At 56.0% G+C, this 18,388-nt stretch overlaps 3 protein-coding genes across 3 annotated transcripts; 2 read left to right on the top strand and 1 right to left on the bottom strand.

Annotated features, from left to right (window-relative positions):
* Window positions 1–1,149: 1,149 nt before the first annotated feature.
* Window positions 1,150–12,366, bottom strand: UBQLN4 (ubiquilin 4; the record flags this gene model as incomplete). The annotated part of the gene is made up of 11 exons (XM_082011698.1): window positions 1,150–1,302; window positions 1,764–1,941; window positions 2,564–2,679; window positions 3,307–3,390; window positions 3,843–3,982; window positions 4,330–4,555; window positions 5,268–5,426; window positions 6,670–6,932; window positions 7,273–7,478; window positions 9,973–10,124; window positions 12,217–12,366. 11 exons carry the CDS (start codon window positions 12,364–12,366, stop codon window positions 1,150–1,152), a joined length of 1,827 nt encoding a protein of 608 aa, XP_081867824.1.
* Window positions 12,367–13,018: 652 nt separating this feature from the next.
* On the top strand, window positions 13,019–14,625 carry LAMTOR2 (late endosomal/lysosomal adaptor, MAPK and MTOR activator 2; the record flags this gene model as incomplete). Its single annotated transcript, XM_082011684.1, is given in 6 exon segments — window positions 13,019–13,078; window positions 13,081–13,121; window positions 13,123–13,209; window positions 13,898–14,060; window positions 14,194–14,283; window positions 14,569–14,625. Coding segments are annotated over 6 exon segments (498 nt in total).
* Window positions 14,626–15,587: 962 nt separating this feature from the next.
* RAB25 (RAB25, member RAS oncogene family) lies at window positions 15,588–18,332 on the top strand (the record flags this gene model as incomplete). Its single annotated transcript, XM_082011404.1, has 5 exons — window positions 15,588–15,627; window positions 16,692–16,887; window positions 17,020–17,213; window positions 17,376–17,456; window positions 18,202–18,332. 5 exons carry the CDS (start codon window positions 15,588–15,590, stop codon window positions 18,330–18,332), a joined length of 642 nt encoding a protein of 213 aa, XP_081867530.1.
* Window positions 18,333–18,388: the final 56 nt, after the last annotated feature.

Here is an 18,388-nt window from a genome sequence, read left to right as displayed (position 1 = left end):
GGAACTCAATCAGCTTAAATGTGGCAATCAAGGAAGATACATGGAGTGCAGGGAGACAGATGGTTGTGCGCATTTATTTTTCTTTGATAAAAATGGTATGCAAATTACACAGCCATGGAGGCTCTTGGGGAAATATCACCCTGCTGGTCCTTGGGGAGTTTCTTGGAGAGTCGTAACATTCAAACACACCAAAATGGAGGGGGGGGCGGGGAATGGAGGATGGATCTAAACTGGGAAGAACATGAACTTCAACATTTTCCAGTGAAGCAAAAAAGATCATTAACTTATTTTTCAATTTCCTTTTTTGTTTTCACACTTTCAGGAACGAGCCTAATGAGCACAAGAGTCAACAAACCCCTGACAGCACTGTGCAAGAACTAAATTGCTTGGGCAAAAACACACCTTTCGAACACGTTCTTCTGCGCAGCACTTTCAACTCAAGTTCAAGAACAGCAAGCCTGACCCCTGAAGGCACCTAGGCTCCTTTACACCATCCCAAGAGTGTAAAGAGGCCATACTTCAAATAGAGTTTTTGTGCACATTAACCCTCTACCAGGAGATCAGAAGCACCTATGTGCAGGAGACACAAGCTCAGTTCATCCAATGGAACATTAAGACAAATGACATCAGAAATTTCCAGGTCATTTCAATTTTTTCTTTTGATCCATTCCCAATAAGATGCTGGGAGAAATAACCAAAAACCAAACTTGGCTTAAGTTTTAAATATTTGCCTGTAAGGAGGGCTAGGGGAGGGAATCATGTACAGTTAAAATCAAGCTACTCAAAACACAATCATTCAGGTAAGTAACTAGAAGTATCGCCTCTACCATCTAGAGAGAGAGAGAGAGAAAGAGAGAGAGAGAAAGAGAGAGAAGAGCGTCTGAGACAGAGGGCATATTTAGGAAAAAATACACATCTGAAGTCTCTGTGGCCACGATGAGAACTGGAATCCACATACAAGCCAGTTAAAGAGCATTTCAACATGAAATCTTAACTTAGTAGGAAGGTCAGGGGTTAAGCTGTGTCTTTTTGTTTTAAATACATGGACAGCTGTCAGATATGAAAATGATGGTGGGCTTTCCTGAAAGATCCCCCTGTGCATGTGTATGGATGCATGTGCTGACGTCTGTGGGGCAGCATGACAAGAGTTTAGGAAGGCTGGGAGCCCAGCAGTCTCTCAATAGCTGCATTGATGTCTCCACCAGTGGCAATAAGCGCCTGGAGGTTGGCCTCACGATTAATGAAGCCCATGGCGTTCAGCTGCTCCAGCTGCTGTTGGAATCGCACTTCAGGACTCTGCGCCTACAGGGGGAAAGGACAAAGACCTCAGAGTCAGACAGCAGGGATTAACATCTAATATGGGCAGGGCCAGCAACGACAGCCGAGCAGGGACCATGAGCTCAGCTATAGGCATACTGAATTCCTCCAGGCTCGTTTAGTGATGTTACCCACCTCCCCACATCGCCACAAGCTTTGGCACAGCAGCCACCCTGCACACAGTTAGTGCAAGTTCTGCACCTACAGTGACAGCAGCGCTGGGAGGAGGATCCCTGGCACTCTTAGCTTCAAACCTATGCAAAGGGTTACTACCCCCCAAAGAACTAGCCAGCCTGAGACATCAAACTTAACATAAAGCACCACAGCCAAGAGAAACCTGTTGGGGACCACATCCCCGGAGTGGGGTGGGATTGGGACAACCTCTAGCTCACCCTGGAGATGTCCCTCCCCAGAAGCGTATCAGCATGCAGCTGGGCATTACATACTTGAGAGCTTCCTCCGGCCAGCAGCTGGATCATCTGCTGCATGAGCTGCTGTTGGGGGTTACCACCCCCAGCTGGAGAGGCACTGGCCGGCGTCGAAGCGGAGGGAACGGGGTTCTCCGGGATTGTGCTTCCTCCTGTGGAGGACGGGGGCATTCGAGGCATGCCGAAGGAGCCGAGGCTGCAGAGAAAGGCAGGGCATGCTCAGAGGCAAGCTGACACTTCTGGGTGTCCCCTGAGAGCTGGGCAGCATGGGAACCAGCAGGCTCTGCCAGGCTGGCCCTCACTGAGGACAGCTTTGTAAATTAAACCGGCTGCGTTTGTATCCTGGTCACACATGGTGCGGGGAATAAGCAATCCTTCCAGAGGCACAGGCCTGAGAGGAACTGCAGAGACTGAACGTGACCCAGAGAGCAGAAGGCTCGAGGGCTGCCAGCAGACCAGTCTGCCCCAACATACCCACCCAACCTTGTCACTGTGCATCTCATGCTGTTCTCCAGAGATAAAATTCTTGAGTTCAGCCAATACGGAATACCGCAAACAAAAGATGGGCGAGTGACCAAGTGGTTTCCAAACCTCTTCTCCAAAAAGAAAGGGTCAAGGACTTACAACATGAAGTTACAAACAAGCAGAAAGTCCTAACTAGCCGGAGCTCAGAGAGGCCTGCAGGCACACACACACGCAGAAGTCCCCATGACAGAGAGCCCTAAGCAGATCTCCTCGATGAATCAACAGCTCGTCTGCCTGCTGGTATCAAGCATGTCAGCTCTGCCTGCAGAAACCCACTCTAAAGCGCTTATTACCTTGGCACTAGTCCTGGGGCCTCCGTTTGCAGCGTCTGGAGTCCCTGCTGGATCTGAAGGAGCGCCTGCATGGCGCGGGGGTTGGTGAGAATGGAGAGGGATTCTGGGTTCTGCATCTGGGAACAAAGGCAAAAAGACACAGCGGTACCAAACAGCGAGAGCTTCAGCAGACAGAGAACCACCAGCTTTAAATCTGAACGACAATCAGCACAGAGCTGCGCCTCTCGCCCTGCAGCCAGAGCAAACCTGTGAGTCTGGTTCCTCCTTCAAGTCTCCAGACTGCAGGGCTCATGTACAGAGATACTCAGAGTTTAGATCAAATTTCCTAAACGAACTAGGTAAATCAGATTAGAACTGGGGGCACATGCCTTTGGAACTAAAGTGATTTTATTTGATTTACCTGAGTGAACCAGCTGCTCTACCATTAGCTGTTTTAATTTTTGTAAACTCATTACAGTAAGAGAGTGTCCACACGAGGGTTTCATGTAGCTTAACTAGTCTAATTTGAAGTCCACCTTTAGGTAATTTAGATTACTTAATTTAAATTGCCTTGTCTAAACAAGCTCTTCCTTTCTCTCTCCCTCGTGCAAACCCCTTTCTTTCACAGCCCAAGCCACCCAAGCCCACATGCTTCCTAGTCCCCTTGACAAAGCAGCCGAGATACTCTCCCCTTCCTACAGAGGATGGAAAAGCTCTGGAGCCCGGGGGCTGAGCGCAGCACAGGGCCAGACAGGGGCCTTTACCTGCTGCAAGAAGACAGGGAGCTGAAGGCGGAGCTGTTCTTGAAGCTGTGGATTCCCAGCAAAGAGGGGGACATTTACCATGATCTAGCAAGAGACAGCACACGTAGGGTAGGGTCAGAGGGTTACTGCCACTGGCTGTTAAACCCTACGTAATGAAGCCATGAAGAATAAGTCAGTCATGCCCCTGACTCCCTCCCTGGGCTTTCAACCTGTTCCCCTGCTAATGGGGACTGAAACAGGACAGCTCAATTCCTGGCAGCAGTGCTGAACAGGGGCCTTTTGGCCACGGGTAAAGAGAAGGGCCATTCCCGTGTCCCTTTTAAAGCCACCTTTTTTTGTAAGGGGCTCTGCTAAGACACAGGGTTCAGTACTGTGACTGCCTTCAATCTTTCAAGAAATAGAACAAAACTGTCTATATTCACTCAGCTCTCCAGTTTCTGCAAGAGGAACCACTCGCAACTATAGAAGCAGACTGGTCTCACAACTGTTATGCTCACGGCCTGTCTGACAATAGACGACAACCGTAACACTTTTACCTGTGCTGCAAAGTCCGGGTTCTGGGCAAGAGTTTGCATCATGCTCCGCATATAAGGGGCAGAGATCATGTTCTGCATCAGCTGAGGGTTTTCAGAAATCTGCTGCAGGAGTCCTTGCATCTCTGGGCTATTAAACATGCCTGCAAGGGGAAAGGAAGAGAAGACAAAGGAAAACCCCTTGCAAGCCTGACCACTGCCGTAATGCCTGAAATACAACATGACCTACAACAGCAATGCCTTTACTTCATCCCCTGGCCAACAGTGAATACCGCTGTGGATGGCCACGGCAGTGCTTTGCCTGCCACTCTCCCGTGATCTCGAAGGCATACCAGAAATAACCCATTTGTGCTTGTAACTGGGCCAGAATCATTCACCTGGAGAGCAGCCACAGACAGGCACTCAAATGCCAGAGGCAACCACCCTCCAAGGAAGCCTGGGTGACCTGTTCAGTCAGTAGCACCCTCTGGTTCCTCTCTTGCTTACGTACCAGCCCCGATGCTAGCAGCATTCAGCCCAAAGGGGTTGGAGACAGTCGGTGTGCTTTGGGTGGTTGCCGAGCCAGTGCTCCCTTCACTGCTGGGCGCCTGGCTCTGTGAAGCAGGGGGCGTGGGGCTCCAAGGGTTCGGTAACGGCTCTCTGTTCTCGGTCCGCAAAGGCTGAGAGCTTGAGCTATCAGAATTCCCCGTCAAGGAAGAAAAAGGATTGTTGCCAAACTAGGAAAGAAGAAAAAAAAGAAATAACCGCAATCAGTTAGCCCCAGCAGAGAATGTTGGACTAACCCCACCACTGTACGAGCTAGGGAACAGCCGATCATATTCATCCAGGTCCAGAATTTGCTAAACACATGCCATAATTTGCCTCCTGAGAAATCTGTAATCCACAACACACCTCGCTCAGAAAAAGACCAGGCTCAAGAAGTGGCCACAGCCCCAGATTTGGCTCCCAAATGCAGGGCTTCAAAACATCCATGTAAAATCAGCACCCGGACATACCAGTAGGTAATGCTAGACTGGAGTATGTCTGCACAGCCTTTTGCAGACAGACCTGCGCTCACTCCTCCTGTGCTTCAAGCCAGCTGGATCTTAGCCAGCTCCAATCCAAAGGCATCAGGCTTGAGCTAATACAGTAAGCCAGGCTGAGAGCAGAGGGCTGTGCTAACGAAGCTATGGGGCCTTCACATGGGTGATGGCTGGCATCCAGCCTGCTTGGAGACCAAAGGAGCGAGGGCAGGTCTCTGCTCGGATACAGCAAACTGTGTAATAAAAGCACAACGTTCTCCTGCTAGTGGCTGCATTCATCATCTAGAGCGGGAGGGGATAAACAGCCACGCTTTGGGAAGGTTGCCCTGTTAGCATGGGGGTCAGGGAAAGACCCCTTTCCCATGCTCAGCACACTACGCCCCACTTACAGGAATGCAGCCAATACCTGCTCCCTGGCTGCACTAAACATGGGCTCCTGGATGTCCGTGTACATCCGGCGCAGGGCGTTGTATCCTCCTGGAATGCTCTCAAGGTTACTCAAGGCACGGTCCTGATTCCGCATCATCTCCTGCATCATGGCAGGGTTACGAGCCAATTCCATTGTCTGGGAGAAGGAAGAAAATGTGGAAAGCTTAGGCCCATGTGCACCACGGAAGACTGGAGAGGACCAAAAGACTGGTTAGCAGCTCAGTGGTATTCTACTGATCTACCAGCCAAGCACTGAAAGAGTTAAATCTCAGCTCCCAGAAGAAAGAGTATAATTAAACCCGTTTCACAGCCAGAGAGCAGAGAGATCATTTATCCAAGCAAAGAGAGCCCAGGGATCCTGGCTCCTCCCATCCTTGCTCAGCTCTCTTCCTTCTCAACCTCAATTCAGCTGGATGAGATTGTTTTGTTTCTAAGCAGTATCAGGACATCCAAACATTTAACACCCACTCAAAGGAGATGGACTGCATTCAAAAACTGGGAAGGTAGAAGAGATTAGATCCTTTCCATTGCAAGAAAACCAAGAAATTCACCCTCTCCAGGCTTCTGATGGGTCTCCCCTGCACAAGGAGCAAGCAGCTCCTCAAATGAGATCTGGATAAGTAGAGATCATACACAGTTTAGTCCTGCAGCTCTGGAATTTCATGTATGGCTGACACAGTTGAAAGAAAGATAACTGAGAAGCAGATGGAAACTAGGCTCATTCATCAACAACCCAGAAAGACCTCCTGACAAGTCTTCCTGGGGGAACAGCAGAGTCCTGTCCAGGGCTATTTATCACTCAGGCTCCCACTCATCCCTTATGCTTCCCTTCTGATGAACTTTCGGTCTTCCAGATAGCCACTCCTCTAGGGCATGGGTCCTTTCTGTTCTGGGATTGTACAGAAAACAGAGATCTCTAGGATCCCAGCCTACAACTACTGCGCTCTGCTGCTGCAAGCAGTAGAATATTGACTGTACAGCTCTGTAGTCTATACTTAATCTACCAAGAGAAATAGAAACAAAAAGCTTTTGCAGTAGCTTCACTTCTCCATGACTGCTTTTACGCCCATTCCTGAATCAGAACACAGTAGCCTTGTACGCAGCACGCTAGGATGATCCCAGCATCCTTTTTTGCCCAACACAAGATGGATTCAATAGTCCTGAAAGGGAGATAAGAGTTGCAAGTATGTGGGTTGAGTAATCGGTATTCATATAACTCAAGACCACCATCTGTTTGTGGGGAGCTTACAGCAGGAAGGAAGAGATCTCTAAAATCACTGATCTGGCATTCACGCACTCCCTTTGGAGAACAAGCACTGAAGCTGGTCTACAAAGATGCTATTGAACATGCTTTAAACAGGCCCTGGGTGCTGACTCACCTGCCTCATGAGCTCCGGGTTATTCAGCATGTGGCTTATCTCTGGATTTCGCTCCATGAGCTGCTGCATCTGGGGATTGGCCATGATCATCTGTCTCATGAGGTCAGGGTTAGACATCATGTTCTGCACCAAGGGATTCTCCATGATCTGAGAAAGCATCTCTGGGTTGGACATCAGCTGCCGCTGCATCTGCTGCTGGAGCTCCATGAAGTTGGCAGAGCCCATCCCAAGGTTGCCCAGCCCAGTGATGCCGCCAAAGCCAGCTGGAGAGGGAACAACACACGGGGAGAGAGGCATGAATCAGTAACTGTCAGCAGCTGCAAAAAGAGGACAAGCACATCAGCTGAACTGCACCCACACTAATCTAGGGGTATCCCATATTCCTACGGCAGCCAACTCTGAGGGCGGACACCCCCTACACATGCTTCACTCAGGGCTTTGGCGTTATCCAGAGCTGGGAAACGGATGTGTGTGCCGGTGGAAGTGACTCGTGCAAAGCTTACAGCAAGCAGAGACAACCACAGGGGTCAAGAACCCCAACTCCTTGGTCTAATCCTAGGAAATTCTGCTTTCATGTCACACCTTCTCACAGCCATCACTTACACAGGATGGATGTAGCACTGTTAGGTCCTCCGTCTCCAGGACCCCCCATGGTCCCTGACCCACTGCTCCGTCTGCTGCCACTCCCTGCGTCAGAAACGGCGCTGCTGGATGTGGAAGGCTGAGATGAGGCAGCAGGAGAAGAAGGGGTTGCAGTGGGGGCAGAAGCAGCGTTGGGGGCAGAAGCAGCAGATGTTGAATCTTGGACCCTGCAAAGAAACAAAAGGAGGCATTAAACTCCTGAGATTCAGGAACGGTGAGCAGAGTCCTCTGTGGGGGACACAGGACTGTGCACCCCACACTGACCGAGCCTCCCTTCGTGCCTGTTGTCCCCACAGCAGCCAGCTCTGGCTGCTTCCACTCCCGCCTGCACAGATGCACAGCTGTGCTCCCAGATGCCTTCCATCTGCTGGAATCTGCCTCCCATCCTGATGCATAACAGCCTCTAACATTTTATCCTGGCCCACACGAAGCAGCTTGACTGGTCTTACATCGAGTTGTATCTAGCTCTTCCTTGATTCACACTGAACTATTTACCTCAGCTATATCCTTGAGCAATGAGTTTGCTCCAAACAGGAAAATCCTCCTGCTGCTGCCACAGAAACCACAGGAGGTTACAGCAGGGCTACTGCATGGGGTAAACACGAATCTGCTTTTCTGAAAACCCTCCCATGCACTGAATATTCCTACCAGTGCTCCTGGCAGCAAAAAATAAGTATCAGCATTACTCTACAGATAGAGAAACTGAGGCACAAAGGGCAGCTAGCATCTGTCCCATGAAGCTACAGAACGTCTCTGGCCAGCTTGGCTATGAACTCACATCCCTGCCACTGGCCAAACCTTGCATGCGAGGCTTCTTCATTCAACACAAGTTGACTAGAGCTTCTTTTAATACACACATGCAGATACTGTGCCATAAGCCACAGTGTAGCAGACGCTGGACATCAGCTTTATTGAGTAAACCAACCCAAGCTAGTACCTTGCAATCACAGTTCCTCCTCAGGATTTTTACGGGAATTTGAAAGAGAACATTTAAAGATTCTCTGAAGCATCTGCAGTCATGACAGTGAGTCCTGAAGAGCTTTCACATGAAATTAGACCACAAAATTCACATTACTTGCCTCAAGTCAGAAATGCTATTATGCCGTTGACAAGTAAATAAGAACAATGATTTCTTGATTCTTTTTTTTCTTCCCAAACCAAGAATGATTCCTTTCTCTAACTCCCTTCCCTTTTTCACTTTTATTCCAGCACTTTAAAAATCAAACCTGAAGGTACCTGTACACTTTCCAGACTCACCTGACTGCTGCTGAAAACCAGCAGTCACTGAGAGGGAGGCAGAGTGGGGAAACTAAGCAAATAGGAAGCTGAACAAAAGAGGAAGAAGGAAGCTGGAGAAAGGTCACTTGGTTTCTCTTAGCACAGGAAGAGGCTGTAATGCCTTCAGTAAGCACTTATCTATGACTATTAGCAGGGAAAAATTGAGCAACCCAGGACAGCTCCCTCATGAACCGTTTCAAAGGGTAAACAAGTATCATAGTTTGCTGTGGTAAACAGCATCAGCCCATCAGGCTACCTGGAGATGCAGAATCCAGAGAGAGGTTTCCAGCAGAAGCTGACAGTACACATGCTTGTCTTTGTAAAAAAGCCAGGGGAGCACTAATCTTGACTAAGCCAGTAAGACAGCTCTCCCAGGGGAGAGCAGAACTACACAAAGAGACACAACCCCATTAGTTCACCGGGAGCCTGATCAGGCTGCAGCGGGGAGCCCAAGAAATGGTTGCAAACGGGGTTTCGAGATCAACAAGATGTGGCTGCACATGAAGTACAGCAACTGTTCCCAAGAACCTTCTGTGCCCACCACTCCATTGGATAGCCCTGGGAAAAGGCTAACCCTGCAGGACCTTGTGGTCAATCCTGTGACCCTTTCTCAGGCAGAACTACACGGTGCAGACGGATGCAAGTGAGCTGTGTCCAAACTGGGAGCTACCACAGGGTGGGCCCACAGTACCGTACTTGAGCTAACAATCACACCGCCGCGTGCACGTGGTCATACGGCCTGAGCCTCCGTGCATTCCCATTGAGCTGGAGCACCCACCTGTCTGCAGACACGCCTATAGGTACCACACAGAAACACTGTTCTGCCCTACAGATAGTGTTCTGCACACGTGATGTGCCTCCCACGGCACCTGAGAGAGCATGAGCACAGGCTCAGAGCAGAGATTATGATAGGAAGCGGAAGGAAAACTGGATATTAGTTTCAACTTCAACACAAATTCATTGGGAAAGTAATTTCTGTTAACAGCAACTTATCTTTGTTAGAACTACTATCAAGTTCCAATGGGTTCTTTCAAGATTACTGCATTATAAAAGCTCAAAATACGCAAAGCCACATACACAAGTGTTAAAGAAGAGTCAACCCCCCCCAGGTACTTGCCACAAACTTACACAGCTGTGTAACCTAGGGAAAGGACAGGCCAAGTGACAAACCCCACAGCTGCATGGCAAAGCCGTGGCAGGGAGAGAGCCTGGGAGGATTCTCCTGCCAGATCACCACGATCAGGCTCGCACACACCCCAAAGCCAGCACTCGAGCCTCGCACAAGTACTCTGCTTCAGTCACCAATAGGGCAGAAATGCCGCACCACTGTTTATTCACATCATCCATTTACCCTCAGCCCACCGAAACAAAACAGTTTCTTACTTCTGCGGAGTCTTAATGACCAAGTGTACAGTCAGCCCATCTTTGATCCCATGTTGATTCAACGTGTCTCCATCCTTCAGGATCTTCCCAGCAAAGATCAGAACCAGCTGATCCTGTTTGGCTTTAAACCGCCTGGAAATCTCTTCTTTGAACTGAAAAACAAACAAAGCATTTTTCAGGCAAAGGACCGAGACCAGAAATTTAAAGCTAATACTCCAGATATCATATCCACTATGCAAACAGCATAAGGAACTGACAGTCCTTCAGTACCTCACCCAAAAGGAGCCCATGCAGGTACCAATTCAGTCACCAGTTGCTGAGGATGTCTGAGGTATTAAGGAAAAAAAAAAAAACAACACAAAGACAAGCCCTACACTTACAAAACGTGGAGGGAATTTCAGAAAGAATAGAGCAATTACCTCAAGAAGAGCTGAAGGCTTCCAAAGCAAGATCAAGTGTGTCTCTTAGGTCTAATCCAAATACACCATTTAGCCTCTGAATGATTGAACTGTTTTTGCCTCTGCTCATTTGATCTTTTTTTTCCTAAGGAAAGCTCAACTCTGATTTAATACAGGACAGAGCTCTATGGAAAAGGGAACAATCCTTTATCAGCCAATGGAAATAAACTAGGTCTTCTCCAAGTCCTATTTCTGCAGCTGAATTCCCTATGAGCATGCCATGCCACCTAACACGGACACCTCTTCTTTACTGTGTGATGGGGTGGGATTAACATCTGCCAATAACATGGTCATTGCTAGCCCAGTTGGGGCATTCCCAAGTTGATCTGCGAGGAAAAAAGCCTTGCATTGGGAAGCCACAAACTACAGAAAATTCAGAGGGAAAGAGAAGCACACACCTGTCCCAGAGGAGCTCGCAGCCTTCACACCAGAACCCTCAAAAACAACACCCAGGAGAGCAAAGCCCTGAGCCCCAGGTCATCCTGGTCGCAAAGCTTTGTGCCCTGCTTTGCACAAAGCCATCACTTAACATCCCGCTTATACCGATGGGCTCTCAGGAGCCAACAGGGAAGAAGCAGGAGGGCCACAGGTCCTACAGCCCCTGCTTAGCCCACAACTCTGCTCCCCAGAGATCTCCACCAGGTCCTTCACACCACAACCTTGTGCCCTACACCCCAGATCAAAACACCCAGCAAGCCAAGAAGCCAAGAGCCATGACGATGACACCTTGCCCCAGTGGGCACAGCCACTTTGACAGTGCTTGAGCCAGTCCTTGCAAATTCAAGCCCCTCCTGCTTGCCCCATGCCACTGTGCCCTGTGAAGCTCCCTCGCAGGAGTGGACCCCCTCAGCCCACATGTGGGCTGATGTTCCCCTTCCTCTGCTCCATCCAACCTTCACCCCAAAGACTTGACCAGCTCCTCTCCTCTCACCTGAAGGATCTGCCTCCCTGGGCCCAGACCCACCCCACAACACCCAGCTGCCTCCCCGCAGGCAGCCTCATACGCACTCATCCGGCTCTGCCCCCAAAGCTGCTTCGCCCTGTCACAGCACCCTTCCCATACCAACTGCTCCAAGAACACCTTTGCTCCCATTCCCTGCACAGCCCAGCCCACAGGCTGAGCCCCCAGCCCGAGCTTTCGCACCCCTCTCCCCACAGACTCCATCCACCCCAAAGCTCCTTTCCTCAGGACTACTCCCCACAAAGCCACTCTCCAAGCCCCTCACACGCCCCCAACAACGCCCAGTTTTCGACACCCATGAACCCTCCTATAGATTACCCCCAGACCATCTCCACATCTCCCCGGGACTGTCCCCAACGCAAATGTCAGCTCCCCACTCAAAAGCAACCCCCCCCAAGCCCCCTCCGAGCACCTGCCCCCACCCAGGTCTCCCAGCTCTCTCAAAGCCTGGCTCCCGCAAGGCCTCAAAGGCCAGGGGTGCCCCGCAACCTCCCCATCTCCCCCCAACGCGGAGCCAGGTGTCCAAAGGTCCCCCAAATACCTCTAGACCTCACCTCCAACCCAAAGCCATGTTCCTCCGCTTCTCAGGGTTTCCGGCACCCTCACTCCCAATCGAAAGTCCTCCCCCTTCCCTACAGCCTCCCCAAAAAACCCTCGCACTTAGCTCCCAGCCCCTCACCCCCCCAAGCCAGGCGCCCCTAGGTCCCCTCAGCCCCTCACCCCCACACCAAGTCCCCCCATGTCCCCTCAGCCCTTCACCCGCAAGCCAGCCCCCCCCCACCCCCCCTGCCCCTCCACACACCCCAGGCCCGCCCCCGCCCCCACCTCGCGCACGGAGGCGCCGTCCGCGATGACGATCTCCTCCTTGTCCTTGGGGGTCTTCACCGTGACGCGGATGAGAGCCCCGCCGGGGCCGCCCAGCCCCGCCTCACCCTCCCCGCCGGGGCCGGGCCCGCCGCCGCTCGGCTCCGCCATCTTCGCCGCCCGCCCCACCAGCCCGGGCCGTCGTCAGAGAAAGGCGGCGCGCGCCGCCACGCGAGAGCGGCGCCCCGGCCCCCCGCGCTGCCGCTACCGCCCCCTGGCGGCCCGGCGGGGAGCTGCAGCGCGGAGGGGGGGGGGAGCGGCGAGGGAGCGGCAAAGCGGGGGCAGCTGCCGGCAGCGCTGCCTGCGGGACCGGCACGCGTCCTGCGCCCCCCTCGGCAGCCGCATCCCGTCCGCGACCCCTCCTGCTACCTGGCTGCAGCCCGGATCGCCTTGCTTAGCTGCATCCGTCCTGCACCCCCTCCCTTTGCTGAAGCTGCTCTAACGGGTCCGTTTTTGCCAGGCACCCCAGCGAGGGCTGGACACACTCTCCCCCTCCCCCGCCCCTTTCGGGCTCGTTGTGGGGAACAAGCGTCCTGCCGTGGCCTTTTTGCCGGGACTGATCCAGGCCCGGGAGCCAACGGCAGTGCTTGGCCGGCCGGGGGTTAGAGTTTGGGGGTCTCTGGCCGATCCTGGCACTCCCCCTTGGCTGGGCTGTCCTTCACCTTGCACCCCTCGGGCGGCTGGACCCTGTCACTCCCCTAGCTGGGCGCTGGGGCGGCACCCCGGGGTGGCCCTGGGGGACAGGCCACCCACAGCAGGACGCATGGCGTCCCTGGCGCAGGGACTACAAGTCCCAGCGTGCTCTGGGCCGAGCATGGCCCCCAGCTGACGGCGGAGGCCCGCTCCCTCCTTCCCCGCCATCGCCCGGCGCGCAGCGGCTGCGGCCATGCTGCGCCCCAAAGCCCTGACGCAGGTGCTGAGCCAGGCCAACACCGGCGGGGTCCAGAGCACCCTGTGAGTAGGGGCTGGGGGCCGGGGCGAGGGGCGGCTTCCCCCACCCGCGCGCTGAGGACTGGCTGGCAGGCTCCCACTTGGCGCAGGGTGGTACTGCCAGGAGATGCTTCCTTCCCCCTGCCCTGGAAATGCCCCCCCGGGGGGCGAGGGGGCCTGCAAGGGGCACGCGTGGTGCGCAGGGCTGTGCATACGTGGTGCACGGTGCTGGGGCCATGCGTGGTGCGCAGTACGTGGTGCACGGTGCCGGGGGCCATGCACGGTGTGTGGTACGTGGTGCACGGTGCTAGGGCTACACACGGTGCCGGGGCCATGCATGGTGCGCAGTACGTGGTGCACGGTGCTGGGGCTGTGCACAGTGCCGGGGCCATGCACGGCGCTGGGGCCATGCACGGTACACAGCGGTTGCCCGCCAGGCTGGTGCCTGGTTTGCAGCAGGTCCCACTGCTGCAACAGATGCCGCCACCACAGACCCCCACTGCCCTGCTCGGTGCTGGGGCCACCCCAGAGCTTCCTAGCTTTGAAGCCCCTCATCCCCTAACAAAATCCCCTGCACCCCTGGGGTGCCCTGGGAGCAGTGCTGGGCAGGAGACTGGGCTGGGGGGCATTGCTTAGCCCCCTGGCACTGCAGTGGGGTCTGGTGCCCCACTGGGTTTAGAGGCACCGATTCACACTCCCATCTTGTTTCCAGCCTTCTGAATAACGAGGGGTCCTTGCTCGCCTACTCGGGCTACGGGGACACTGATGCCAGGGTCACCGCGGCCATTGCCAGCAACATCTGGGTGGCCTATGACAAGAACGGGCACCAGGCATTCAATGAGGACAACCTCAAATTCATCCTCATGGACTGCATGGTACGTGGGGCTGGGGGCTGCCCTCCCTTCCCTGGGGACGCAGGCACCACCATGGCTCTGGGGGTCCCCTGGGACCCTGCCAGTGGTCCCTGCCAAGCCAGGGGTGCGACGGGTGCTGTTTCTCCCTGGGCAGGAGGGGAGAGTGGCCATCACGCGGGTGGCAAACCTGCTGCTCTGCATGTACGCGAAGGAAACAGTTGGATTTGGGATGCTGAAGGCCAAGGTAATGCTGGTGGGGAGGGGGCCGGGGCAGCCGCAGGGCTGCATCCTCGCTGTGGGGCGGGAAAGAGCTGTTGAGGAGGATGAGGATGGGAGTGGTGGAGGAAGCTGGCATGCCTGGGACGCCTCTTTCCTCCTTGCAGAGGCTCCTCTGTCCCCTGTGCCAGCCCAGGCGCTGCACCACACCTTTCTAAGGCTCTAAAATGAAAGATAAATTAAAATAAGCACGTGGGTGGTGTGCACGCAGGTTGCAAAATTTGGCACCACTCACGCCGCTCTCCACTCGCAGGCGCAGGCGCTGGTCCAGTACCTGGAGGAACCGCTCACGCAGGTGGCTGCATCCTGAGCATGGGAGCGGAGGGGCTCGGAGGTGCCGCCGTACAACGGCCGTTCGCTTCGCTGCTGCCACTGGCGTGGGTGGGGGGTGAGCGGCCCCGTGGGCATCCCGGAGCTTGGTGCTGCTTTGGTGTGGCCTTTAAAAATAAGGTGGGGGGAGCAAAAAGGCGGGGGGGGGGGAATAAAAGCGTGTCTGATGTTTGTGTCCTTTTGTGTCTCTTGTGAATAAAAGGAGGAGCTGGGGGGGTGACACACACCTGGGGGTAAGCGCGGTGCTCCGGGCAGTGCTTCGGGGCTGTCCGCAGCTCTGTGGTGGGCTGTCGCCCTGGGGAAGAACGGGGCAGGGGCTGCGAGGGGCTCGTGTCAAGGGGGAGTGAGTACAACAGAGCCGAGCCCCCCTGCACCCCTGCCCGGCTGCGCTGGGGCGGCGGCGCTCCCCCCGCCCTCGTTTCCCCGGCTTTCGCACGATGGCAGCAGAGGCGAGGAAACACGTTCGCGCCCGGTCGGAGCCGGGCTGAGCTGGGGGCTCTGCCTCGGCCCGGCTGCCCCGTGCTGCCCACGCCGCCCCTGCCCGCTGCCCCAGCCTGCCCTGCGCTACAGCCTGCACCGACCTCGGCAGCCAGGATCAGGCCCCGGCTCCTCCTCCGGCCGCCCCGTGACGGTCCCAGGGGTGACACTACCTGCCCAACCTGCGCTGCGACACCCAGTCCCACCCCTTGAGTCAGCCGGCCCCGCTGCACCGCCAACCCGCCGGCCTTGCCGTCGCTTCCCCAAAGCCCGCTCGCTTCCCTGGACCCTGCTCGCTCCCCGCTCGCTCCCCGACGGAGAGGAAACTTTGCCCCCTCCACCTCCTCCCTCGGCGCCTCTCGGAGCCCGACCCGGCGCCGCCTGCTCGGGGCTTCGCAGCGGGAAGGAGGAAACCGAGCGGCGGCGGCGGCGGCCCCAGTGAGGGCGGGCGGCAGCCGGGGCGACATGGGCAGCGCCGAGGAGGATTATAACTTTGTCTTCAAGGGTGAGTCCTGGGCTCGATGTGAGCCCCACTCCCGAAAAGAGATGGAGCAGGAGGCCAGGGGCTGCTGGGAGGGAATTGGGGTGTCTTTCCCCCCAGGGCTGCCGTGTCCCGAACTGGGATGTTGCTGACAATCCCTGCAGTTCTGACGGGCGCTGGGAGCTGCGAAGGGTCGGGACTGGGGAGCAGGCACTGGCCGCAGCCGCATCCCCAGCTGGCAGCACCAAGGTCAGGGCTGGCGAATGGCGCCAGCGTCCACGGAGGCACGAGGAGACCCGTGCCCACCCCAAGGCTGCATGCGTGGGACACTGGGAGAATTGCTGGTGCACGGTGGGGGCCGAGATGACTGGAGCTGAGCGTGCGAGACATAAATGCCGTGCCAGCCCATTAAACCCTGAGAGCGACGGGTGTTTAAAAGTCCTGCTGCTGTGGTGACCTGGGTGGTGGCACACGCAGAGGACACGGGGGTCAAACCCGGGCTGGAGAAATGGGGACAGCCTCGTGCCCCCCAGCCGGAGCTCTGCAGACACGGGGTCCCAGTGTTCTGCGTCTCTGCCGGGTGCTACTGGCCGGACCCCGCTGGACCTTGGTGCTCCCCTTGGGCAAGCAGAGATGGACAGGCTCCGGCGTGCCACCAGTCCTGGGTGCCCACCGCAGCGGGGTGACCCAGGGCTTGCCAGCGTCCTCGCCCAGCTCCTGCTGCCCAGAGTGTAGTAGCTGTGACCCACCCGAACAGTGCTGGGGCCACGCCAGCAGACAAGAAGCATGGTTGGGCTCCGCTGAGGAGGCTCAGCTGCACTCGAGGGGCTGAGAGCTCGCGACGCAGGTACAGGAGCCCCATTTGTTGGGGGAGTGACTGTACCAGGTGTTGTACCCTCACGCCTGCCTGGTCTCTGTGCCCAGGTCTGGGGTCGTCAGGCAAGGAGGGATGCCCATGCACCCTGTGCCGGCATCTGGGGTGGTCTGGTTTAGGTCAGAAGGGGTTATCTGAATCACCGTGAAGTGTTTTGGAGCAGCCCTGTCCCCTCCTCGACCGCTCCAGTGGGCTTTCTCCCTCCCTCCCACAGTTGTTCTGATCGGGGAGTCCGGGGTGGGCAAAACCAACCTGCTCTCTCGCTTCACTCGCAACGAGTTCAACCATGACAGCCGCACCACCATCGGCGTGGAGTTCTCCACCCGCACCATCCTGGTGGGAGATGCTGTGGTGAAGGCTCAGATCTGGGACACGGCCGGGCTGGAGCGGTACCGCGCCATCACCTCCGCGTAAGGATGGGATACCCAAATTCAGGGCTCTGCTTGGTACCTGGGTGGTGATGCCCTCAGAGTTGAGCCCCATGGGTGAGGATGCTGCGGGGGGTGCCTGGAACGTGGGATGATGGTGGGGTTCTCCCATAGATATTACCGGGGGGCCGTGGGTGCCCTGGTCGTCTTTGACATCACCAAGCACCAGACGTACGATGTGGTGGACCGCTGGCTGAAGGAGCTGTACGACCACGCTGAGGCCAGCATCGTCGTCATGCTGGTGGGGAACAAGACCGACCTCGCACAGTCTCGGGAGGTGCCCATGGAGGAGGCAAAAATGTTTGCAGGTACGGGCTGGCACCCTGCCACGGGGTTGGGGGCTTGGGAACCTCCGCGACAGCAGGGACCCGCACCGGTGCGGGCATCCGAACATCTCTAAAGGGCCTCCAAAATGGAGCTGTACCCTCGCTGGGGGTCTGCATCGTCTTGGGGGACTCCTCTTATTGCAGACAACAATGGGCTGCTGTTCGTCGAGACCTCGGCGCTGGACTCCACCAACGTCGAGCAGGCGTTTGAGACCATCCTGAAGGGTACGTGCACCGGCAGCATGGTGCAGCGGGGTCCCGGGGACCGGAGCATCACGGGATCCCTTACCGGGGACGCAGGGCTGCACAGAGGATGCGCAGTGCACCTCTCCTCTGCTCTGCTCCACCTGAGCTCTTCGGTGCTGGTTTCGGTGTCGTTTTTCTGGCTGGTTTGGTTTCCGGCCTTCCGTGCTGGGCGTTTCACTCTCCGCACCCCATGGCTTTGTTCTCACAGCCCCCAGGCATCCCCGAAGCCCTGGGGGCTCCTCCTCGCCCTGTAATCCCCAGTCCCCCTTCCTGTTGTCCTGGGCTCCTGACTCAACCCTGCTGAACCGGCTGTGGGGAGCTGGGGGGATGGAGGGGGGTGATGCTCGGCCAGGAGCCTCTCCAGGAACGGCGGCCAGCAGCATCAGGGCAGGAGCGCAGCGAGGTGTGCCGTGCCGTGCCGAGGTGTGCCGTGCCGTGCCGAGGCAACCTGGCCCGGCGAGCTGCCAGCACAGGGTGAAGCACTAACCCCGGGTTGGGCAAGAGGAAATTGCCTCAGCGCAGGGTGTTCCCCAGGCACCGCAGGGACGCAACTTGGGGAAGCTGCTCCCTCATCGCCCCTCAACTCACCCCTTCTGCTGCGTAAGGGGAGGGAGAGCCACGGACGTGCCGAACCGTGGGCCGGCTGCAGGCTCAGAGCTGGCCCTGCACCCCCGGGGGGCCCTTGGCTGACGCGCAGACCCCCCCGGCACCTCTTGTTTTGCAGAGATCTTCCACAAGGTGCAGAAGCAGAAGCAGAGGAGCAGCCAAAGCAACATGGTGTCGCTTGCCAGCGAGAGCCTGGAGAGCGCGGCCCCGGCGCAGACGGAGAAGCGCCCGTGCTGTGTGGCCCTCTGAGCTGGCTGGGCACCCCGGGAAGCCCTCGGGGACCCCCGCAGCCCCGGGGCACGCCA

The sequence above is a fragment of the Phaethon aethereus genome, assembly GCF_964289735.1.
Source record: "Phaethon aethereus genome assembly, chromosome: 28".
Taxonomy (NCBI): Eukaryota; Metazoa; Chordata; class Aves; order Phaethontiformes; family Phaethontidae; genus Phaethon; species Phaethon aethereus.
The sequence above is the reverse complement of the archived record's forward strand: the minus strand, read 5'-3'. Positions and strand labels throughout refer to the sequence as shown.